Source organism: Buceros rhinoceros, unplaced genomic scaffold, assembly GCF_000710305.1.
Source record: "Buceros rhinoceros silvestris isolate BGI_N320 unplaced genomic scaffold, ASM71030v1 scaffold7734, whole genome shotgun sequence".
Taxonomy (NCBI): Eukaryota; Metazoa; Chordata; class Aves; order Bucerotiformes; family Bucerotidae; genus Buceros; species Buceros rhinoceros.
The window spans coordinates 509-27,035 of record NW_010409962.1 but is presented as its reverse complement, the minus strand read 5'-3'; the positions used below and the strand labels follow the sequence as shown (position 1 = coordinate 27,035).

At 36.1% G+C, this 26,527-nt stretch overlaps 1 protein-coding gene across 1 annotated transcript in view; it reads right to left on the bottom strand.

Annotated features, from left to right (window-relative positions):
• Positions 1 to 26,520, bottom strand: part of RTTN (rotatin) — a gene marked incomplete at both ends in the record, with an annotated part of 34,075 nt that extends 7,555 nt beyond the window's left edge. The window contains 15 exons of the mRNA XM_010135420.1: positions 1,165 to 1,281; positions 3,870 to 3,995; positions 6,177 to 6,303; positions 7,259 to 7,371; positions 8,470 to 8,682; positions 10,044 to 10,214; positions 13,179 to 13,294; positions 16,663 to 16,844; positions 19,699 to 19,864; positions 20,784 to 20,934; positions 21,465 to 21,579; positions 22,922 to 23,000; positions 23,742 to 23,819; positions 25,634 to 25,826; positions 26,431 to 26,520. Of these exons, the coding sequence (XP_010133722.1) occupies positions 1,165 to 1,281; positions 3,870 to 3,995; positions 6,177 to 6,303; positions 7,259 to 7,371; positions 8,470 to 8,682; positions 10,044 to 10,214; positions 13,179 to 13,294; positions 16,663 to 16,844; positions 19,699 to 19,864; positions 20,784 to 20,934; positions 21,465 to 21,579; positions 22,922 to 23,000; positions 23,742 to 23,819; positions 25,634 to 25,826; positions 26,431 to 26,520 (2,037 nt within the window). The remainder of the gene's footprint in view (positions 1 to 1,164; positions 1,282 to 3,869; positions 3,996 to 6,176; positions 6,304 to 7,258; positions 7,372 to 8,469; positions 8,683 to 10,043; positions 10,215 to 13,178; positions 13,295 to 16,662; positions 16,845 to 19,698; positions 19,865 to 20,783; positions 20,935 to 21,464; positions 21,580 to 22,921; positions 23,001 to 23,741; positions 23,820 to 25,633; positions 25,827 to 26,430) is intronic.
• Positions 26,521 to 26,527: the final 7 nt, after the last annotated feature.

Genomic DNA, 26,527 nt, shown 5'->3' with positions numbered 1-26,527 from the left:
AGGAATAACTTCCCTCTCATGTATTTAGCCTACAGCTGATATTAAACCCCCACCTATTTAATCTTGAATATCAATGGAAGATATGTACGTGGGTAACACAGAAAAGTTGACATTACTGGGTGAAAGAGCTCTAAAGTAACCTTCCTCCCACCACTTTGAAGTTCTCAATGTATTTCCTCTGAACTTTTTTTCTGACTCAGTCTTCCATTTCATGGCTTATGTTACAAATGAATCTACAGCAGTGATACAAAGAAGTAGATGTAATTACCAACAGTGATAATTTTGGAGAAAACAAAGTCAAAAAGTATACTTGGATATATTAGACAAGTTAAATAAAATGGAAGTATGGATTTCCATTTGCAATAAGCAATTTCCATTTTGCCATTTGCAATATGGCCAAATAATAGACAAAAGGAAAATCAGACAGCAGATAGATGCAGGAAAATATCTCATCTGGAAGACTACAGGCAGATCATAGAAGGGAAATTTCTAGCTAGAGGAAAAACAATAAAGAATTTGCATGGAGCAATTAGGCTCCAAGAAAAGCAGCAATTCCCGTTAGATGAAGCCAAGAGTACAGATAACGAAAAGAAAATTTACACATTTTTACAGACATGAAGACTAAAGTCCAAGGATAATAGTGACTGTTGATACTTCTATAATACTGGAAACAAAGAAACAAATATCAAAATTACAGAAAATACAACTTACACCTATTTCTATTTATTGAGTGCATACTTGATCAGAAAACTATATAACCATCACAGAGGAGTTGCAATTTTCAAATTTAAGATATGGGAGACATTCTAATAATTATTAGCTAATTGTAAAAAGCATGGAATGCTCTGATCTGCGCCTGGATTATCTACTCAGACATTCAGACCATATAAGGTCCCAGTCAGCACTTGCTGATTTCTACTACCAGATTTCAAAGTTTCATGTTTTAGTAATACCAAGCTAAAATTTGTCTAGAAATTCCAAGTAGTAACTCTGACAGGACCCCTAAGAAACCTTCCTCCATTTGACATCTGACACAAGTCTGTAGGTATATTACTGTTCATCTATTTTCCATCCGCTGAGGTGAACATTCTGTTTGCTGTTTAATATGATAGTGTTGGTGTTTAAACTCATACATTAAATTGACACTGAAGCACTTAGAAGTACCTGTAAAACAGGAATGACGGGACAGAGGGCCTCAATAAGCTTGTTCCAAGTCAATACTGTCATTACTAATCGTCCCTGCAACAGATGCATCAGAATGGCCTTGGCTGTAGAATTCACCTGCAATAACAAAAAAAAGAACCTAATGCAACTGCAGATGTGTCCAGGTGAGTAACGCTGTAACTGGAAATGCTACACAACAACATCTCAAAGAGAAAGGATCTACAGACAAAATATTGTCACTGCAGAACGTGACTTTTACATTGCCAGTCACACTAAACATCTAAGTCGTTAGAAAAGCCTCTCAGAGAAAACACACAAATACTCCTGCCTGAATAAGACCCAGACAATTTCCCTGTAGAACGCTGGTTTGTCTTTTCTGAAATAAATCGGCACTTCAGCTTACACACCTACTGGTCCCTCTATCCTGCAGATAAAACAAACTCTTTTCTTTCCTGACCCTCCATTTCTGGGGCATTTCATTCCCAGTCTTTATAATACGCTTCTGAAGATATAGGAAAAAAAGTGACTTAAAGCCTGTTGCATGGCTACTTCACTTCCTTGAGGCAAACACATGAACCAAGAAGGTTGCCAAATATTTCAAATTGTACATTAATTCATCTGAAACTCTTTATCAAAAAGGAAAAAGTATATGATACAGCACTTATACTGTATTAATACATCCTGTACACAGTAGGCAGTGGATACTATATGCAATATGAAAGAACTTACAAGCCAATATTATTACTACGATGGGAACAGAGGGAGAAAACCCAGCTTCTCAGAAATCACTCTTCCTGACTTAATGTAAACCCATGTACCTTTAGCAGCTAAACAACTGAATGTCATGCCAGTTAAAAACCCTCTCACCCCAGGCAACAAGAACAGCCTTTAATAATACCACTCTAGCCTGTCCTTAAGGGACTGGATTTGTAAAATCACACGGCAAATCCTATGTCCAGCCTTGAAACAGAAGGTGGTTCTCAACAACTTCTCATTCTCACGTGCCTGAAAGATTAAACTGATGCTTTATGAAAACTTATGTAGCAGATATACATCTGAGAATTAAAAAAACCCATGCTTCAATAGGATTTTCACTATATATTATGTTAGAAAAATAAGAAGAATGCATCATAAGCTAAAGAGAATGAAGTAAGATAATTTTGTAAGCATGCATTCTCTGCCCCAACTACCTTCTAAAATGGGTATCAATTGAAGTCTACTTGTTATGCTTGACCAATCATTAAAAGAGAAATAAGGCATCCAAGTAGTGTATAAGGCATCCGAGTAGTCAACCAAGAGAAATGCTTTCTTGGGAAAAGTTAATTTACATACAAAGTACAAATACATAGCACGTTATCAAAGATATTTTACTTCTTTTAAAATGCTAAAATCTAAAATCAATTTTAAATGGGATGGTGCACAGTACTATGTTAAAATAAAGAAACCAAATCAACTTATTTCAGAAGAGAAGTCAAAAAAAAAAAAGTCTTAGTTGGCGTTCTTCCCCCTCTGACTGCAGGGACCTTGAGGATCAGCTATGAAGTAGTTACAAATAACCTCAGTAATTTTTTCCTCCTCTCAGAACTCCCTGATTAGCTTTATATGTAAACTAGGAAATAGGGGATACCTGTTAGGCATTCACAGATACAAATGAACCCAATGGAAATCTGGTCCTATTCTATAATACAACAAAACCACTTCTATAATACTCAGGTAATTAAATTCAAACACAGATGTGTTCATAGTGATGAAAAATTTTTATAGCAAAGACATTGCAGATTTAAAACGTCTTTTTGCTCTTCAACCAATGCTCGTATTTCACAGGTCATCCCACCTGTAATAAGACTTGACACTTCATGATCTCCACACATGTAAAGCATCATACACATTATTTCATAATATACACATTTTAATAGGGCTGAATATATTTCATTTCACATTGGTCTTTATTACATGAGAGCCACACCAAAAAAATAGGAGGCATTTCTATTACGTTGGCCACCATATCAGAGGCAGATGTTGGTGGTCTGTCAGTAGAGGTTGAACCTTCCCACCAATATCCCATTAAATTTTGTTGCCATGTGACAGGTGGCAGCAGAGGGACCATCTGACAACATGGCGTCTGACATGGGAGTGAGTGTGAAGCAAAGCAGTGGAATTTAATTGCACCCATTGGCACTCATCAACACTGCTGAATGTTTCTGGAGACCAAACAGTGGGTGTCAGCACAGTGAGGTGGTGGGTGGCCCGTTCCAGCAGCAGTGGCATTGATGGTGGGTCACCTCCGCTGAGGCAGATTGTTACAAGCGAGGTGTGCAGGCTCTGGTTCATCACTGGAGAAAACGCACAGCCCATGGCAGGGACTGTGTCGGAAAATAGTGTTCGGCAGATAAGAATTTGCTCTATCAAATAGTGTTATGGTGCTCGTTGTAGCTGTTGCAGTTTCCATGGAAATACGACGTAAATAGGAGGCATTACTTTTGGAGCGACCTACTGATTTAACAGTATCCTGTGCTTAGAACATTGTCTCCAAATTGATCATAAAAAAGAAAAATCTTTACTACAACTTCACTGTTTGCATAGCTTTTCTGTATACTAGATAGTACATAGTTAAAATGTCATATAAGCCTCAGAACACCACAAAGAACGTCATCACCTACTTTGTATGCACATCAACTTATAAATACAGCTACTAAATATGGTACCTCATTCTTATCCTCCTGAAGGCCAAATGTACAGATTTCATACAAAACTTCTGGATGAAGAAGGAAATGTACTCCATGGCAGATCAAAGATGCAGGCTTAGGAATATTATGAACACCTAAACAGTCCTTCAGTAAAAATAAAGTTGATTAGTTTTAAACTTTAAGACAGTCTCCACTACTACACCTTGTTTATAGACTGCCTGAAGTTGATATTCAGTGAAATGCTTTCTCCATACAGTTTGGAAAGTTAAATATTACAACCCTGGAAGAAACACCATCTTTAAGATGAAAATCCCCGTTGCTACACAGGACTAAGAAATAAAATAATAACAAAATTATTTTGTAATTAAGAGCAAAAATAGATGAGACAAACTTTACGTGTAGTTTGGTATTACATTAAAATAAGAAAGACCTGAAACAGGCTGGTAAAAACCTCACAAAAAGATGGAAGTGCCCTTCAGTGGAGACTGGATTTTTTTGTGGAAAGGTAGCTTCAGCATCTTTGTACATTAGTGAGCTGTGCTACAAGGACAATAAGTTTAGTTGATGTCCATTACAGAAAACAAGAATTATGAGAAAGTATTATGTGAAAATAGAAAAGTGATTTTTACTTTGTGAGCCAATATTACTGAATACCTTAAATGTCCGATGAATATAACATTGCCATTCATAATATAGAGCACACCCATGCTTTTGGGAAGCCCACATGTTTTTTCCTAGAACTATCTTTATAAAAAATAATGCAGCGACAAAATATCCATATAAAAAAATTCAAAACCAGAACAACAACAAATAATTAAGGCTTTAAAACAATGAGTACACAAAAGGACTTACATGTTCTTAAAGACAACCCAAGCTTTTATACATAGGAAAAAAGAGGTATTTTTCTTCCATTTTTTATATACAGACTAAAGAATTAAAGTGTAATCTAGGTAAAAATATTTACTCTGAAATTGTCAGTTTTCATCTCATTAATACGTTAGTGTGTTATTCATTAGTTTTCACTTCAGTAAACATTCTTGCTAAAAGCAGAAAGGCAGCCAGCTCGGAATTATTTTTGCTCAGGTACAAAAACAAAAAACCAAAAACCAAAACCAAACCACAACTGAACAGAAAGAAAAAAAAAAAAGGGGAAGTGAAAAATTGCTGTGAATGGAATAGCATCTGTTCTTGAGGAGAGAGCCTGTGTGAACCTCCTGAGGTTCAACAAGGCCAAGTGCAAGGTCCTGCACATGGGTCAGGGCAATCCTCGGTAACAACACAGGCTGAGGGATGATGGGATGGAGAGCAGCCCTGCAAAGAATGACTTGGGGGTACTGGTGGATGAAAGGCTGGACATGAGCCGACAACGTGCACTTGCAGCCTAGAAGGACAACCGTATCCTGAGCTGCATCAAAAGCAGTGTGGCCAGGTCAAGAGAGGTGGTTCTGCCCCTCTGCTCTGCTGAGCCCCCACCTGCAGTGCTGGATCCAGCTCTGGGGTCCTCAGTACAGGGAAGACACGGGCCTGTTGGAAAGGATCCAGAGGAGGACACAAAAATGATCAGAGGGCTGGAATCCCTCTGCTGTGAGGACAGGCTGAGAGAGTTGGGGTTGTTCAGCCTGGAGAAGAGAAGGCTCCGGGGAGACTTTATTGCAGCCTTTCAGTAATTAAAGGGGACTTACAAGAAGAATGAGGACAATCTTTATAGCAAGGCCTGTTGGGACAGGACGAGGGGTGATGGTTTTAAACTAAAAGAGGGTCTGTTTAGATTGGACTTAAAGAAAAAACTTTTTACACTGAGGTGGTGAAACACTGGCCCAGGTTGCCCAGAGAGGTGGTAGATGCCCCATCCCTGGAAACATCTACGCTCAGGTTGGATGGGACTCTAAGCAACCTGATCTAGTTGAAGTGGAGTTGGACTTCAAGGTCCCAACACAAGTGAATCTGTGATTCTATGACCTTCATTTCAGAACACAGGTAAAACTGAATGCTTGAATTATTCTCAAAACTAAAATTAAACTGAAAACTTTCTGTAAAACAGCAACAAAACCCCAAGTGACCAGCATTATTAAGATTCCTTTTAAAAAACAGATTTGTCAGTCACTGGTTCTCCCCCTCTAGAGATCCTGTCATGCTGAAGTGCAGTACCTGAGGTATAACCTAACCAAGTAGATTTAATACCAAAAATATAACAGGAAAATGCAAGCCCAGGCCTATACAACACGATAAACAGAATTTGCACTAAAAATGCTTTTAATGAGGAAATCATATAATATGCATTATTTAGCACAATACCGAGAACATTAAGTAAGCATTAGGTCTAACCTTAACCACATCCAAACAGCAGCGATAGGCTTCAGCTTTTATATTCAGTAAAGGATGAGACAACAGACGGAGAAGCACCTTCTGAGCCTCAGCCTGGAGCAATGAGTTAGCCTCAGCAGACTTCCACCTGAAAAGGAAAAATAATTAATTTAACTATTATTTTCAGTACCCAAAGATGTATATAAAAATTTTCTTGTTAAATTTCAGGATAATCGCTGAAAAATATTTCCTGAAAAGGTATACATCTTGAAAAAGGATCCTTAGATCATGGTATATAACTATTAAAAAAGAATTCTATGTTTTCAGAATTTTTTTCCTTACAGAGGTAAAAGTCCATCTCACTATCACAAACTGAGCTGATGTTAGTTAAAAAAATGAATTTCCTGTTGCCTTGAAACAGTTGTCAAACAATAATTCTACAAGAATTAGAACACTGAAAAGTATATTGACATTTCATAATTTAAAAACTTACTAAGGAGATCTTAAAAGTACTTTCATTTGGAAAAAAAAAAAATCCCTGATGTCAAGTTCTGGACCAGTATAAAATTAAGATTTTGTATTTCTGATTAAAGTGTTTAATACAGAACTTTTCCAGTCACCACAGGGTAACAAAATCTCTAACTAGAGACACAGAAAATCTAAAAATAAATAAAAACATGCTGTCTAATAAATATGATGCCATATTGTAATATACAGCATCTACAATGAAATAAGGATTTCTGAAAGTAAAACAAAAGTATGTTATATAAATACACTTGGACAAAGGAATTTTAAAAAGTTTGAAAGACGTCAAAATGTTTTAAAATCATTTTTGTAAATCACATAGTAACTTCACAGACGAAATTATAAAAGCTTATACATAAAAAAAGAATAAAACCTTGAGTTTTTTTAACACCTGAAATTCAATTTTCAAGAAAGCCACTAATGACACAAATTATTTAAGAGACCTCTCAATATCTAAAAGAAAACAATTGTTCAAATACAGGGAATAAACAAGTTGAGCTTCTATTCGAGAAAATTTATCCAAGAAAAAAAAAGATTATATTTTCTCAAGTAAGAGTTTTCAATAGTAACGTACTCACATATTTGAGCACATGTGAACGCATTCCCGCAGCAAGGGAAAGTGCTGGTGGTAGGGTAGACTACTCAAGGCCTGATCTGCCAATTCTACTAATTCATAAAGATTCTTGTCCCCCTGCAAAGTAAAATGAAGAGGAAAAAAAAGCAATTAGTAATTACTATTGCATTATCTTTCAGAAGGTATCATCATTCAATACATCCGCTATGTAGATGTATTGGATTCAGCTGCTGAATCTAAGTAAACTTCTATTAACTCAATGGGTATAATGTGCATCCAACATTTCACAGCATGAACACTCTAACATGCCCAAGAATAGACTCATCCTTGAATACTTTATGCTTTTAATAAAACTTTTTTTAATCAATATGCATTTTATATGAGAAGAGTATAATGAAAGATCTAACTATTAAACTTTTAACAATTCACTATTAATATTAAAGAGCAAGGTTTTTTTTCCGTTTAAGCACTTAGGTGTTCATACTTTTGGTTACCAAATACATTAAACATGAGCCATTTAAATTGGATGGAGTTAACTTCATTGTAAACAGTATTTCATGAGCAAAGTATTGCTTCTACTAAGTTCAGAACCTCCCTATATACAGAATAGATTAATTCAGATTTAAGATAGCACTACGTTTATATTGCTGTATTTTATTCATTCATTTCCATACCAACGGAACAAGTATTTTGCACAATTAATGGTCCATTTGGATAATAGAGAAGAATGTTTCGGTACTGTGCTAGAATCTCTTATCTAATAAAGCAAAGTATATCAGTTGTTTTCATTACAAAGTGAAACACACAAATCTTACACAGTCTAGAAGTAGTTGTTTATTGGAGCTACAGCTGCCAAGCAGTTGGGAATTCAAATTTTCTGAACTCTGTAATTGCTGGACAATACACATACATACACACACCACCACACACCATGTATTTAACCTGAGTAATTCCTTCTTTCATTACTACTTTGCCCATAAAAGGTCTTAAGCCCACCTCCATGTGTTTATTTCTTTGTTTTTACTTAGGATAAGATTTTCACAAACATCATGACTGGTATTAGTGAAAACAAATATAAATTAACTACATCTTACATGGTGCAGTACACTTTATTTTATATACTATATTTTCTTTGGCTAGGCTAGACTACAGAGAAAGGAAAGTGGAGGAAAGAATTTTGCCTACAGAAGTATTTCATATAATAAAACTCCACACCTCCTTCTGAACTTCAGCCATAAAGCTACAAGTGCATTCGATTGAATATGCAGCTTCTGAGGCTTGTTTATAAATACTGTAGTTCTCAGTACTCATCTGCTCCAGATAGGCTGCAACGGATTCATGAATGCTTGGGTATTCCGAGGAGAAGGACATGTCCAGAGAGAGAAGGAATAAAGCATTCAGCAGACTCGTTTGTAAAACTTTACTCGCCTTTGAAAAAGAAAACAACTGTCAGAACAACAGCCTGAAAATACAGTAAAATCAACAAGAGCATTTGCAGTCGTTCAACAATTTGCAGTTGGGCTGCCAATTAAAGATTACGGAAAGAAACACATATCAAATGAGTTCTATTTGAAGAATTATTGAAGAATTCTTCTATGCGAAGAATTTTTTTTTAATTAAAAAGTGAGAGTTTGTTGGATGTCAGTCCTAAGTCAGACCTGCAGCCAGTCACAAAAGTTGCATGTAATGCAGTCACAGCACTAACAACCAAGCCCACGCACTACTGGCCAGGGTCCGTGTTGTGTGTAACCACTAGATGGCAGAGAACACACAGACCATAATTGTTTCTGTATTTCAAAAAAAGCTGTCTACCATTCCACAGAGTAACATCACACACTAAGAACTGCGATTCTCTTGTATTTGGTTTGGGTGTTTTTACTGCAAGTGTTCACTATCACTTCAACTAAAATTCTGACTTCAAATACAGTAACTTTTTTCCCAACTCCTGCCCTACACAGAATTGTAATTTTTTATTACATACATAAGAACATAGATAAAAATTACAAAAAGTCATTAGATTAGTATGTCTACACTTATTTGCAGTTACAAGTTACTACTTACATTAAAAGACTTAGTATTTCTGACAAAAAGCCCATAACTGAAAATCAATCTGCTGCTCAGATTGTAGCTCTAAAAATCAGCTACACTGCAACAAAAACTGGTCCAAAAAACCATGTAAATCCTTACAGGTTTAAACATCTTCTAACGTATTCCATCCCACAAAATCTTCCAAACATCAGACACCCCCATTTGAAATAAACAGGATAACAAAAAAAAAAAAACAAACCCTAATTCAAGAGGTAAAACAGAACTTCTTTTAAAGGGCAAAGAATAAGTAAAATGACTGCAATGTATGAAGCATAATTGCCTACTATGTTCCAGCAGGTTAAGAGTGAGGATTTTAAAGATGTAGTTCTAGTCTTTAGTTAGTCTTACTTGCACATATACTATAAGCAAGCAGGGGGCAGCACAGCTTTGCTAACCATGCATCGTACAAGAAGAAATGTTATAGAAGGGAAAACAACATTGCATTTCAAAAACTCATTAAAAAACCACATTAAAAAGGTTTTTTGAAGACTTGAATCCTGCAGAGGAGTCTGCAGAATGCACCAGTGACTGAAGAACGGACAAAGTCGCCTTCCAGAATAGTACATCGGCCAATGTAAATCAGATTAATTTCTCTGTCCGGTGGCTATTTTCCCAGTATTAATCACTGAGGGAAGTATCACTTTCCGCCTTCTTAAAATACAAAACCAAAAGACAACCACTTAAAATGAGTGCTCGCATACCTTTTCCACAGGGAGGAGTATTTGCAGCAATCTAACAGTGAAAAGCGAAATGCTAATAAATGCCATTCTGTGATGCACCAACATCACCTCCGGCTGCTCTGTGCTTATATTGCTCTTGTGATATAATATAGTTTCTCCAAGTAAACTGAAGACCAGAAGCAATTTGTCTTTCTGAAAACAACATCAGAAATACGATCATTAGAAATAATTGAAACATTACCGAATCTTTACAGTGTTTATACAGCACCTACAGCAATCACACAATTACACCTAAGAATTTAAAAATGCAGAAATGGTACAAAATATGCAGGGGTTTTTTTGTCATCTGACCAGAACTCTGCAGTAGTTCTAGACCTCACCCCACCTTCTTGTAGTTGTGCATACTTTGGTCAGTAATTACTCATTTCTGAGTAATTACCCCACCACCACCCCTTAATTCCTGCTCACTACACTTTTGAACTTCTGGAATTTTAACCATTTAACCTGCTAATAAAGCTTTACTTTAAAATTAAAAAATACCCAACAAAACCAAACCAAACCCAAACAAACAAAACCAAAATGACCCACAATCCAAACTTTGAGAACATCAAATGTTTTTTATGCCTATTCATTCTCAAAGGGAACAGCAGCACAATTTTCAGATTACATAAAAATCCTACTTGAGAATCACTACTATTTGGATTTACTGAAATTAGAGAAAACAAAATTAGTTTCCAGAATTTTTGACACCTGAAAAAGCCAGGTTTGCACTTGAGGACACTAGAACAAAGGCAGAATTAGTTTCGGTTGCCAGTTTTGGAGTGCCAAATAATGATTAAGAAGGTAATAATAGCACATGTGAGATTTAGCTTATTAATTCCAGAAACTGATAATCACCGTTCAGCAATTAAGCACTATTTATATGACTCAACATACTTGAAGTTAAATAAAATGACAATAAGCAATTGATTAAATCAAATCAGTAATTATCTACACTCATTATTACATAGAAATATGAAAAAAGATTAATTTTAATCTCCAGGAGTTCAAAAAAAGTAAGTTTCTCTCTGCCCAGGCACAGTTTGCAGAGGCAGGAAGAGCCTCTGCTTCAAGACCACACAGTCTCAAGAGTAGATTCAAAAAGTTTACTCCTCCCTGAGATAGGGATGACCAATTCAAAGCTAGTGATCCAAACCAGCTGAGGGGTCCTGGCAACCCACAGTATATGAGTTTTGACACGACAGAATCAAACAGCACTTAAGGACACATGACAAAAATGGAAAACAGCAAAAGTTTTACCTGGGAGGAAGGAAGCATAAAAACTTGGGTAAAATAGGCAGTTACAGATCTAAGTATTTTTGAATGGGCTTTCCAAAACACCTATTTTCCACAAAGATATTCCAGTGCAGTGTTTTAAATCGGATAAACCGAGAAACATAAAGCAATGAAGTTATGCAAGAAGCGCTTTCAAGTTTCCTAGAAAGGAGCCACACAACCTCCTTCCCTTGCAGCTCATACACAACACTAAGAGGAAAAATGTTTTCCACGTGTGAAGCCTAACGACTCTAAAAAACACACTCTACTTCTGATAACAGACATTCTATTGATACAGTACTAAATAACATAAATGTAAGTATAATGACAGTTTCCTAAAATTGTTCATGCAGTTATTTTTATTTACTTGAACCCTAAGAAAGATGAAGAGCTGTTTTTTTATCCCCTGCCTTGCAGCTGCTTTATCAAAATTAGCTGTATTGAATTGCACTGCACAGTCCAGCTCTCCATCACAAACTGATACAGACTCATGACTTTTAATCAGAGGTGAATTCTATATCTGAAAAGTATTTTACTAATAAAACTCAAAGTTCTACCAATGGAATAAAATTATGTCAGCAAAGCTTTTTTTTTCCCGTCTTTAAAAAAAACCAGTATAATTGTACACAATTACTCAGCTCATTTGCAGAGTTTTGGTAGTGGTTTGGAAACAAAGGGGATTAATCCAAATCTGAAATTCTGATATTTTAGTATCCAACTAACAATGAGTATGTTGTACATGTGATTATGTTCAGTTTCTCCTGTAGTTTGACAAATTTATATGCAATGGAGTATACTGATTCAGGACATGCAACAACTAGACAAATGATTATAGTAAGCTTCTTAGATTAAGAGTTCTCCAAGAAATTTTCAGCTCTATTTGATGTTGATCAATTAGATTTTGACAGATCAGTACACCAAATTAAAAAGAAAAATGTTTTCATTCACTGCTAGGTCCTCTAAATAATATAAATATTATCATTGTAAGATAGAGAATAGGGAAGCCTACGGTAATATTTTAATTAATAATTATTGCAATACCATCGTTTCACATTTAGTGGTATTTTCATTAACTCTAAGTGAAGTCATGTGCATTTAAGACTACACTTAAGTTTTCAGACAAGTTTCAGTCTGCAACTCTGGTATGTTTGTTACGTGCCGAAGCCACGCTAGCTTACATTTCAGCTTCCAGTTGCCTTCAAAAATGCTAGTTGGGCACGGTTGTTTCATCTGCTATTCACTAATTTGATATTTCACATATATAACAACTCTCAACAGTGCTCAGGTATTTATTTCCAGCAATTTAAATTGTTTAGTCAACAGCACCATAATGCTTTGAATCTCTCCTGGGCCAGAAAGCCTTCTGGCGTTCTTTCCCAGCTAAACAACAGTTAAGGATAACTGAAACCTGTGCAAGGATCCTGTGTAGGAAACGAATATCAGGTATCTTACAGTTCCAAGACTGGAACTGTAAACAGCTATCTCCCTTATTTTGAACAGGGAGTTTATAAGAATTAAAGAAAGTGCAAAGTTGTCATTTACATCAAATTGGTCTCCATTTGTACTATTCCCCTGGGTTCCCTTCACTAACACGTACTTTTCTTCAGTGGCTGCTTAACAGCCACTTATTTTCTTGAGGTGAAACTTGAAGTATCATCTGGTAAAAGAACTTACATTTAAAAAATAAAAATAGTGCAAGTGATAGATCTAGTAGTAAACTATTTAAGATTTTTAAAAGGGTAGCTCAGCAGATTAGGTACGTACATGAATCACTGCAGAAAATGTCAGAGGCTTATAAAAGCAGACTCTTAAATACAGGTGATCAAAGCTAAAGAATCTTACCAATTCCAAAGCAAAAAGGCTATCATCTTCCCAAACATTTTCAGAAATAGCATCACCAATAAGGAACATGTCTTCAACAAGCAATTCAAGAACTTCCATCGTCACTCTCCTACCGCCTAAGAATACAAATAAGAGGACAAATTCAAAACCAGACAAAACACTGTATTACGACAAGCAGAAAACACCATTTTGATCAAGGGATTATTCCAAATCTGAAAATCTGATGGCTCAGTTTTCCTATACTCTTCTACTAAACTAATGCTAACAGCCCTCAATCACGAAGACAACAACTAGGCAAAATCACAACCCAAGGGATTAAAGTAATCATACACTTAAAAAAAGAATCTCCTCAAGTCTTATGGATCAACTTTATTACAGCTATAATCTGATTACTGGACTTCTTTGAAGTTCAGAATAAAGTCACTTATTTCCCCCATGCAGCAAGCTAGGTTACAGATCTTCCATAAATGTTACCTATTCCTGTTAACCTGTATTTTTGGTATAGCAGGAGCGGCTTTCATCACAGATTATTTTGTGCGAGATCTTATTTTAAAAGGCAAAGAGATGAATACCCACTTCATCCACTTGTACTTTTCTCCATAACAAATTTCCCCCCCTTGTTTTTAGGCTAATATTTATTCATTTTCACTGCTCCTTCTGACTCAGTATCTCTTAATATCAAGGCTAATCTGGTCTATTAACAACTTTTACACTTCATACAGTTTTATGCTTGAATACAGTGGTAAAGAAAGCTGTCCTGAGCTTAATCATTTACAGCCAACATTTACTACAAATATAAACCTCCCTCTAATATCCCCAGACAAGGAGACAATAGAGGAGCAGCAAAGGCTAGGAGGTTTCATGAAGAACAAGCAGAATATCTGGAACCAGACCAAATATTATCAACCTCATACAGAAGATGCCAAAACTGTCTGGCATCCTAGGGAACCATATGGTGACAGTTTATCCCAAATACTCGATTTAGTGCAACTGTTGGCTTAGTTACTTGCTGATGGTATGTTTCTATTTAAAACCATGGATGGATTTCACACAACACCATTGAATCTCCAATTTATTTTTTAACTACCATAAAAATTTCACATCCTTCAAAATCTGTTAAAAAAAAAAGCAAGCTCTACTGCTTGTTATGATTTAACAATAATATGTCACTTTTTCTGTCTTTTGTAGATTTTACATGCTGTAGGAGCCTTGTTGATATACTTGAGGAAAAAATATATATGCGTGTGTGTGACTATATATGTAGTGACAATGACCACAGCTCCTGCAATTTGCAGCCTGAATGATCTGTTCTGAGTGAGCATATGGCAGAGAATGGCACAGGGCCTTTTGGAGTTTGCTGTTTCCTATCTCACAGAAGTGCTGCCTTCCATTTATTTCAGGCAAAATGCTGCCAATTTAAGAGTATATACCTGAAAACTTGAAAAAGCACCTTTTCTCTCTGCACAATTATTTAGTATATCTTAATCAAATTTCTATGCTTAAACATTTGAAAGGTGACTTAATAAATTTCTTCATTATAGTGCATTAAATCAGCAAAATACTCATTTCCCAGCATCTGTGGCAACCAGTATGTCTGTAAGAGTTCAATATTACTAAATGTACAGTATGACTGATATAATCAATGTCTATAAAATAAATGTCTTGCTGTGCAGAATTGAATAATTATCTTTAAGACATGCAGTATCATCACTGAACCTCAGACAAGTAGGGTACCTTAAAACTGTACTCAAAGAAACCAAACCCAAAACCCAAACCAAAAAAAACCAAGACCAAAAAACGCACAACCCAAACCATCACTGTGTTCTGAAATTACTTCACTCACAAGACAGGTCAGCACAAAGGAAGGAAAATTCCAGTGAACATCTCCACAAGGAACAGAATCTGAGCTTAACTGAAATACACATTATATTGTAAAGTACAAGCAAGTAAATGTTACATAAGCTTGCTGGGTTTCCTTTACCCAGTAATTTAAACAGAAGAAAAAGAAAATCTGCACTACACCATGTACACCATATAAGGCAATAACGTTAGTAAAAGTGCCTGTTGATTTTACCGAAGAAAGCGATTCAGAAAACATAACCTCATGAGAAACAGTGTGTTACTGTGAGACAGTCAGAAACAGCATCGCAGCGTGCCTTCAGATCACAGGACTCTGGATCAATAGGAATGGGTTAAACACATTAGTTTGCTGACAATCTATGTCTCACTACAGCACAGTGGAAGAAAGAACAAATATCATCCAGTAGAGCTTAAAAAGTGTAAAAAAAAAAAAAAAACACCCTGAGGGCAAGAGATACAAAGACAGATTAACTTCATTTGAAAATAAAACTATTTTGGTTTTATGGTAACATGCAAAGGAAGAATCTTGAAAGGTAGGAAAACTCACTATATTTTAACTCTGCAGATTGGAAGTGACATGTGCCAGAAAAGTAAAAGATAGAAAATACATTTTCTGCAGTTTTAGGATATAAATAAAAGATGCCAGAAGTCATGAATGTGCTTGTGAAAAATTAGTATTTAAATATCACTACTCTGAAAGGGGAAAACAGAACTTTTATTCAGTTCAGTTTGGTTTCCTATTAAAAAAAAAAAAAAACGCAAGGATTGAATAATTTTCCCATGGCCACAGGTTAATGCTGTTGTTACCAAAAAATACACAAGTAACTTAGTATTTTGTGACAGAACAAAGTCATAAAAAGTTATAGGCAATCATGAAAACAATAGTAAATGGAAGTTTCATACATATTTCATGCAATCTTTAAGGCAAAGCCTCTACCCAGCTCAGGAAATGCTGACAGGTATATCAGAAACACAACTTTTAGTATTCTAGTCATACATACATTTCCAGCTCCTATATTTGAAACTCTTACCTCGTTTACCAATATCTGTTTTGAATGACAGTGTTTTACAACTAAACATCCTTTTAGACACCTGAGAGCAAGAAGACTGCCCTTCAAAAAGTCTTTGCAAGTTAAAATAAAAATCATTACTTTTAACATTTATTAAAACATAACTATAATTTGTTACTGCATTCATAAGAATAACAATGAAACTTTTCCTAGAATTTTTGTTAATTATTTCTTGAACTGGAGGAAAAACTATGCTCAAAGAGATCGGAACACTTTTTGTTAAGTGTGGTCAGTTCTCCATCTTCTTGGATGACGTTTTATCCAGCCACACCATTCTTCCACCAAAAAAGCCACTTTTTCTACCACTACTTCCCACCACCAGCAAAAAGCACTTGAAACCTCTGCAGCAATTTTGGGAATGAACCAGAAGATTCAAGCTTCATGACCAGAACAAGTCCCTAGAAAAGAACTGCTACAACTAGCTACAGTCTATCAGTAATCACCTGTACCTTGTTTAGCTGAGGTACTCACCTCACAATACCAACCTCTGAAGAGGTTTGTACTGCAGATGGGAAGGGTACATACGTGAAATACTTACTGCAAAACTTTCTCACCTGTTCTGAGAAGGGGGATTGCATTTTCCAAGATGGAAACACAGAACTGAGGGAGGCTAAGCTGCTTCATCTGTAATTCCAAAGTGTCCTCGTTTTCAATAGCTGGTAGGTCAATATGCCCCACGTCAAGTGGGGAATGCAGAGCGACTCTGGAGTTTGCATTCACTTGAGTACTGTTTCCACTTCAACCAACCAACAAACAAAACAAAATAAATGAAAAAGAGACATAGTTAACTCTTGCGAAGAGAAAACCCATATATGAACAGATGTTAAAAACAGAATTCCTTAATGCATATCCTTCAGTCCAGCCCAATCTTCCTCTGCCATCCACCAGTGTTGCAGGAAGAGGGGGATTTTCTTTGATTGGGTTTTTAAATGTCAGAACTGGTAACATCACAAGTGAAGGCCTACTGTTTTGGCAGACATCTTCAAACGCACTCAGAACTGCATGCTCAAAGTAATATACGTGTAATGACATCGCAAGATAAAAATCGGTTTACTTGAAACGTTATTTTTGGTGAACAAAGACCATCAGCAGCTTGAAGCAAGGCCACTTACTAAATCAAATTTCAGCCTAAAGTATACCTACTACATTAAAACCATTCCATGCAACTAGCCACAAGAATCCTTAGAAGCGAAATTACGTAATTGTGCCCTGCGCTTCAACGTATAGGACTTATTTGTCCACTGTAAACCAGAAAATATTCCCTTGCCCAAGAAAGCCTTAAGTGGAACCAAGAGTATACTACAAATCTACATATACTTGTTATTATATATATAATTAGTTAAAATTACGAGCTTTCTATATAGTTCATAATTTTTTTTATTTTCCAACAGCTTTCAGAAAAAATTATTTGTTGGCAGCATTATAATTAAAAAACATTGGTTCTGAGTTGTATTAATGTCTTTTCTTATCCTAAACACTTAGCAGTCTTGAATTGCTTTAAAAAACCCATGTGACTTTTATAGCTGGTTTTTGTTGGGTTGCTTTTTATTATTAAACAAGCTGAAGAAACTGAATTGTGGCATGACAGTGTACATTATATGGTCAAACTAAATGTGAAAGACATCTGAAGAATGGCAAATAAGAATTTAAAAGCCAACTGATTTTAAGAGGTCAGTAGAAGACTATAAGCAAAACAGAAGAGCTCACCAATATGAGTGGTTCTGACTGCACTTACCAGAGGGTAAGGAAGGAGAGGTATCAATCATAAAGAGTAAAGATTAAGTTTCCAGGCAGAATTTGAAACAGACAAACAGAGAGATTGAAGAGTCTCAAGATTTAAGAACAAAGAAAAAGAAGAGTTACATTCAGAATTGCAATAAACAAATAATTTATATTACTATTATGTTGAAAAAGACAAGACTCCTAAAAGCAGCTCTTCCATACCAAAATCAGCAAGTTCAAAGCAACACTGCGGTCATTACCCTCTATCATGGTTTCTATTCTATGGCAGCACACAGGATGCAAGATGATAAAGGTGTATAGTCACACACAGCTCGTAAGATGACCTCATACTTTTAATGAGTTACCACTCTCTGGTTTGTAGATATCTCATCACCACTTAACTGGTGCTTACCGTTACGCAGATTTCCTTACTACTCTGACAGCGGGCCATGCCTACCTCTTGCACAATATACACCAGCTACTATCAAACTGTTAACTGTTCAACTTGGGAAAATGGTCCGGTCTGAGTATCCATAAAGCCTGAAGTTCACTTACGTGCCATTTCAGGCGCATAATAAAATATCAATATATTTGAATTAAGAGGAGTAAAAATTTCTTTTAATATAATGACTCTCAAGGTGCATTTACAATTAACTACATGAAGTGTTCTTACTGTAATATCACAGTCTCTCCAAACACCTAGGGTTACTCAGTCACTAAGGCAATATACCAAAGAGACTCAAAAGGACTACCAACAAACATACAGTAAGGATTCACAAGAACTTTTAAATTCTCACATACTAAACAACATTAAATTGTAGAATCATAGAATTCGTTCAAAAGTCATCTAGTCCAACCCACTCTGCAGTGAGCAGGGACATCTGCAACTACAGCAGGTTGCTCAGAGCCCCAGGGCCCAACTTGACCTGGGATGGTGCCAGGGATGGGGCATCTTCCATCTCTTTGGGCAACCTGGGCCAATGTCTCACTGCTCTCAGTGTAAAAAATTTCTTCCTTATATCTACTCAGAGTCTCCACTCTTTTCATTTAAAACCATCACCCCTTGTCCTGTCACAACAGGCCCTGCTGAAAAGCTTGTTCCAGTCTTTCTTATAACCCCCCTTTAAGTACTGAAAGGCTGCTATAAGGTCTCCCCAGAGCTTTCTTATCTCCAGGCTGAACAACTCTCTCAGCCTGTCCTGACAGCAGAGGGGCTCTGTCCCTCTGATCATTTTTGTGCCCTCCTCTGGTCCTTCTTTGGCTGAGGACTGGTTCTTGAATGGCAGCTTTAAGTCTGTTGTGTCAAGATGAGCAATAAAACCACTGACAAACAAAAATCATTTTGAGGTCTTGCAGACGATTCACAATTTCATACCAGAGTTGAATTTTTACATGTTATTCAGCTGAGGTTTGTTGTCAGGTTTAACAACAACGTTTAAAGATTTTAATGGAAATCTTCATACAACACAGCATTTTTGACAACGCTGTACACTGTAACCTATGGGATGGCCATTCAACTTAAAGGAACTCACGGGGTCATCTGCTGAAGAAAGAGAAAAATCCCTGACTTCATGGCAAGTCTGAATAAATGCTTTTCTGCATCTTACAAATACATGCAGAAGCAATAACGATACAAAGAGATTTCATTAAAAACATGGGCTGGGTCCAGAATGCGGCAGGCAAGACTCACCTTATGTATTCTGAACACCACTTAAAGAACTAACTGCTCAATTCATAAATATTGGTTTGAATTTCCACAGGTTAACAAAACTCTCACATCATCCCACACATGGACAAGGACTTGGGGACATAATCTCATATTAATAATTTTTTTAGCTGAAGTGTAAACTATTTCCTGTTTTATTCACCTGGAAGATGCTGCATCCCAATCTTGACCATCTCCTCTAGGACGCTGAACTGTCCGTCCAATCACAGATGGCCGAGGGCTACTACTTCCAGGTGATGGATTCTGAGAACGAGGAGGACCTCTTGCTTCTTGACAGTAAGATATAGATGAATTCTGGGAAGCTGTGCCTTTATGTAACAGAAATATTTTCTCATTAGTGGAATCCACTATCCTGAAAGATACCGTATAGTGAGGTGATAGGGCAGGATATGGAAAACACCAAGTAAATACTGGTGAGCTAGGACACACTACCACTATCAAGCAGTGGAGTTTGGAAACTCAATTCCAAGGCAAAACCATTGAAAATTACACCTGAATCATAAATCTTGAATTTTAAAAACACACACATAATGTCTGACTAAGACTATTGGATTTGTTGATGTTATAACCAAATTAGCAAAAACCAGACAATATTATTTAAGACTCTCAATACAGTGGCAATCTTACGAAAAGAACCAGACTACCAATTTATAGAAACAAAGTTGATTAAATTCAGCTGACAGAATGGAATCAGGGAGATCTCTATAACTAATCTACACTATTAAAATTACAAGACCTAAGCATTAAGAACATTGTGAAATAGCCCTAGTGACTGTAAAATCCAAAACAAGGATTAAACTGTTTTCAGCCATTAGAATAAAAAAAGAAAATTAACAAAGCTCATTAAATCAGTAATGAAATTGTTAAGCACTAATAACTCGAAAACTTTTCTGAAACTCTGCCCACTTTTATTTTACAGATTTCATTTAGTTTTAGTTACAAATCCCTCTCCTGCTGACGTACGAACAGTTGGATACTGGAAAAAGTTGATGAATGAAGAATCACAGGCAACCGTAAAAATGAGTAAGTATTTTAAAATAACATAAGTACTCCAAAAATATTTACTAACATGAATAGTATTGAACTCCATCATTTAGCAAAACAGTTTCACAAGATGACATTTGCTATGAAGTTATGGTTTGGCTTTTGGGGTTTTTTTAAATCTTTTTAGACAATCTTACCTACAGTAAAAACACAACAGTATTTCAAATATTTAAAAATACCTACTTTGCTCTGTGGAAGAAAAACTTGGATCTCTGTGAAAGTTAAGTCTGCTTCTCAAAAAGACGCACAACTGTTGTAGGCACGACACAGCCTGCAAAGCTAACCGATATCTTCCGTCTCTTCCGAAAGCCAGGTTGAGCAGAGACAAAAGGCTCTGCAAATACAAAACCAGTGCACTGGTAGCTGAGCATTAATGCACCTTCAGGAACAATCATGTCAGCAAGAGTGTTGCACTAAATACAGGTCACAAGTGTTTCTAAGAGTTTAAAAATCACAGCAAAGAACAAATAGGTTTAACTATTATTTTTGTGCTGAATGCGAGACTATCAGTCCTAAGGAACAGGACAAGTTCCACATTGTATTTCCAGTTAAGTCACTAATTTCATTATAGAAGCCCATCAGAGGGTGTGCATATGACAGTGACACCATTTATCTTATCCAGAAGTAACAAAGTATTACTTCACAACACACTTCATTACTAATTAGCAATACTCATTATTGAAACCAAATAACCTTCTAAACCCGATATAAAGCTGATGTCTCCTTTTCTATGCACCTCGAGTTTACACAAAGGAAATTCTGTTTAGCTATTTTGTTTAGGAACAAATTGTATCCTTTACATCATTTCTTACTTGGCACAACTTATAGCACAACAAAAACTTTGAACACTATGTGAATTCTTGCCTGTACAATCTTCGGCCTTTGAAGGAAGATCTCCGCAGGAAAATCTTGCATAATCACATCCTGAAGAAGTTCACACGTGCTCCAAATTAAACTTTGGTTGCTACTACTCAAAGAGCTAAAAATGCAGTTCAGATTTAAATATGTTTAAAAAAAAAAAAAGACCAACCATTAATTATTAGCTCGAACCAGTCTTTACAGGAAAGTTATAATCACAATACTGAAGAATCTAAAGAAAAAAATTCTGTAATTCTATTGTCACACCATTTTTAAACTTCGCTATGCTAATTCTGTATAAAATAAAGAACAAACTTGGTTTCAGCTGTTATCAAACCACACACAAAATTAAGTTCCCAGAAGAGAAATAAACTTTATCGATTCTGAATTTGAAATTAAGATAAGAAAGACTGGAAATTCCCTATAAAGCCAGTGCTTATCTCAGTGGCGTACAGCAAGTAATCTAACTCTTACCAAAAAGGAAGTTTCTTTTATTACTAAGATTCATGTATAACTTAAAAGCACTTCAATTACATATGTGGAAAGTTAAATGAGGGGGGAAATTTATTAGCTGTTCTCTAAAGTGTATATTAGTAAATAGTGAGAACCATTTGGTTATTCTACTTTACTTTTTTCTATTGTTACTGTTTCTGAAACTGCTGTAAAAAAAACAAACGTCCAATTTTAAGGATCTGGGTTCTCCTTCTAGACTCAGACATAAAGGAAACTAAATATTAAAGAGGTTCCCCAGCTTCAGAGATCTTTCAAAAGGGGAAAAAAAAAAACCCAAAACCCACAAAAGTCTATTATAAGAAATGTAGTTAGAGTAGACTTGTTAAACAGTCTAGTCCGTGATACCACATTGCTGGCTGTGCTAGAAAATCCACCACGGTTCCGTGTCAACTCCTAAGGAATCCCAACCCCAGAACTCTTCCTTGGGCCACTTCAAATACTGGTTTTGTATAAGAAAGTTAAAAACAAACAAACAAAAAAATCACTGCAGAAAGATGATCTGCGTGACTCAATGCCCGGATACGGCATTGTACCTAAACTTACTGGCCTAAACCTAGTGAAGCTTCTGCTGAAAGTATGGATTGCTCTGCCAAGTGGCTGTGGGGGTTAGAATGGTTTTATTCCAGCTTGTTCTAAAACTAACTGAATGAAATCTTTGATCCATTTGAGAACTTCAGAAGGCAGACTGAAGTCATGAACAACAAAAAATGTACTCTGAATTAAACACCAAGAACAGAAAGCGGCATTAACAGAAAACCCGCCCTATTAAAAACCCCTGTTTATCTGCTCTGTCCAACCTCACCACAGCTTTTGCAATCATTTATCAAAAATTAACTCATTAGGTTATTTACAGGAACAGTCTAATGATGCAGAAGGGAGGAAATTTAGAACCACTCTTAGCCAAGAAAAATAAAGACTCAAAGCAAGCTGTAATGTTTCCATTACTGTACCTTTCATTAGATGAAAGAACATGTCTATCCGTGGAAGTCAGAGTTAGCCAAGGAAATGTGGAAAATTTCAAGCATTTCACTGCAAAAAAAGAGAGTGGATATTTCAGAGTATGTTTTATAGAAGCATTACACTGTATATTTCCATGGCGAAGTCAAAAACTTATAAACTATATACTGCTTGAAATAGAAATAACTGAAATATTGAGAGACAACTTTTTTAGTAGTGTATCAGCTATCTGGTGATTTATATACAGTAACTCCAAAGCTACAGTGTAAAGTCTAGTTCCCAGTACTCTCCTGTGAACTGCTATTCATTCACTAATACAGGAAAAACTTGCCAAAATAGTGTCGGCCAGCGACACATTTTAATGACAAAAAAAGCGTAACACTGGTTTTCACACATCGAAAAAAGGTAAAGATTTCTAAAGAGCTAATCTGGTTTTCTGAAAAGCAGAAAGACACTCCAGACTGAGTTTTGTTGAAATAAAAAGGTACTTAATCAGCCACTTTTGATTATGGAATGTAGACCTTCTAAAAAGCATTAGAAGTTTAAATAATTTTTCAGATTGTAGCATATTTTAACATACTTCACCTATTCCAATGAGTTCCACTAACCATTTACTAGAAAAGAGGAAGGGTTATTAAGATGAATGCCATTTTTACAAGCATTATAATTGTAGTTTCTGTGATACTAGACTTCACAGAATAACAACAGGAAAAAAAAATAACCAACAATAATATCTGTAATAGAATTCAATTTAAATTACAGCTCTAAGCATCTTCTGTAATTAACATATTCTTATTTTATATCTACACATACCAGCTGTTCTTTTGGGAGGAACTTCTAACTGTGGCAGATGACTTCTACCTTGACAAAAATATCCAGTGAATAATTCCTCTTGAGGCTCAACTGAAACAAATAAAGGGTACGTTTAAGACACGTACACTTAAAAAGAACCCAGCAAAAAGCAAAACTCAATTCATCTTCGTGCTTCTCCCGAACTGATGCCTTTTACCCTTGAGTTTTAATCTATTAAAGTGATTTAAAATAGCGTCAGATGATCAGGAAAGTGGATTAAAAAGAGTGTGGTGTTTATTTTTCACAATCATATTCTGCAACTGTAAAGTTTTTTTCCATTTTCTTACACTACTTCACACACCATACAAGAAACAGCAAAAGCAATTACTCAGAACTTATTACCTGATGGAGAACTAGTAGCCAAAAAAAATGTTTTCCTCTAAACTACCTATGCAGTAATAAAACTGACTTTTTAAATTAACTACCTAAAATCATTCTTTATCAAAACTGATGGGTTGTCAGGTCAGCTGGAAAGTCGTTCCCCCTGTATATAATATCTATATTATTAATACATTCAATTAATATGCAAACTGTATAACAAAATACACGCAAGGTATATAACATTAAAAGCAATCTCTCCAGAACATAATATTTGCTTCATAAGATCAAACTAAACAATGCCCAGATTAATTTACAATTATTCCCAGTAAATGAAGTTGAAATAGAAAGAAAAACATAGCACTCCTGCTACTAAGCATGAAGATTATTTAATCCACACATGTATAAAATTTACAGCATAAGTAGAGATCATGTACAACACTTTGGTTGGGTAGTTTCAAAAAGCTATAGCTTAAGAATGCATACGTAAAAGATCATTACATCATTCCCCACACAGCAGCAATCTTGGGTAAAAATCTGCCCCTATGTGGGCACAGAGAGGAAAAAAGGAAAAAAAAATGTAAATCAATCCCAGCCACTACATAGTTCTAAGCAAACTAAAACTCCAAGCATTAGACAGGTGGCAGAAACCACAGAAAAATCACTTTTATCTCTGAGATTGCTCAGTACGAGTGACAGAGGTGTGGCCACTGCAGCACCATGCAGTGTAACGGCCGCATCCTTCCCACAAGAACCACGAGGATGAAGAAAGGACATCCACGGTATGTAATTTTATCCTCTATCTGTTGTGCTAAAATTTTTCAGGCAGAAGAGGAGAACCACATGGGTTCACTTCTTGACTGCATCCAAGAGGCACTGTAAATCATTGTAACAGACAGATAATAAACTAGATAAAGGAAGCACGTAATGGCACTTCACATCTATACAAAGCACTTCACACACAATATGAAACTAAATTTAAACTAATTCTACATATTTCTCTACGACAAATGCTTACCCAAAACTAAGCAGACAGCGCGTACAACTAATGCAGTTTTTAAAAAGCATTCTACTACGATCACTGACTGCTTCCTTTTTCTTTTTTTTCTTTTTTTTGTTAAGATCTGAATTGTTCTCCAAGTCAAAGCCTACTATGCAAAAAAAAAAAAAGCAGCAAAGCAATACCGGCTTAATTGCAGATTTGCTCCAACTTGCTACACTTGCTGCCATAGAGCTGTCTGTGGAGACCACCCCTGTGTCACATCCTTTCTACATTATAGCGAACACTGCTACAACCACTGCAGAAAGGGACAGAAAAGGCCTGATGACAAACAGGATTGCTCTTGCACAGGGAATTCCGCTAGAGGAATGGCACTGATTTAGCTAAGATCACACTTTCTGGGGCAGAACCTGCTTACCACACGCTTCACTGACGTCGAAGGAATAATTTGGCTACTATGCCTGAAAACATCAGCTTTTCACAGGCTAGAAGCTTTTCATTTACAATAAATCACGCTTCAAAGGATGTAATTTACCTGGTTGATCTACTGAAGGCTGAGTCTGGTAACAGACTGTTAAAGAACTAGAAGGAAGTTCAGAAGGAAGGAAGAAGAGTCCATCCACAATCCCATCGATTATGGCCTGCAAGTTTGGACCCACACTGGGGCGAAGCTGAGAGAAGAATTCCACTGCACCAATTCCAATCATTTTCTGGGCAGCAGGTGGGTGCTACGTTAGGACAAATAACGGACAAAGTTAGGCTGAAGAGTCTCAAGGTCTCTCTGTGGGGTGGGGGGAGGGCAGGGGGAAGAAAGGAAAGAATTGTAATCAAAGATTAAGGTTTATTTTGGTTTAAGGTTCATTTGTCTAGGCCATCCATCAGTATGAAGGATGGGATTTTTTTTCCTCTACATAGCTGCTGATTAGTGATTAAAACACAGAGTCTGAGAACTCTGATATTTCTGCAATGTTTTCTCAACTTTTTAAAGATAAATTGCACCTACATTCAAATCTTCACTTTCCAGGAACGGTGCAAATGCTTAGCTGCAGATCATACCCCAAAAAAGAAATTACACAGTAAACTAGAAACTGAAAAAGCAGAGAAACTAAAGAATTTTTTTTTCAGCTTCCCTCTGACCCTTTTCAAGTTACTCAAATTGCTTCAATTTCTATTTATATATAGTGGCTTTATTATTCCTGTCGTTGTAAAACACTCTAAAATCTCATTACATGGAGCTACAAAAACAAATAACACCGAGTTTTATTTAGCTTCAGCATTCTAAAGACACATAGTTTATATATATATATAAAAATAAATGTTACCATGTCATACCTTGATCAAACTGTTTACAAAGTTTAGAACTTCCTCTTTTATGGGTACAACTGGAAAATTGAACCACTCCAAAAGATTAAGGAAAAGCATTTTTTCA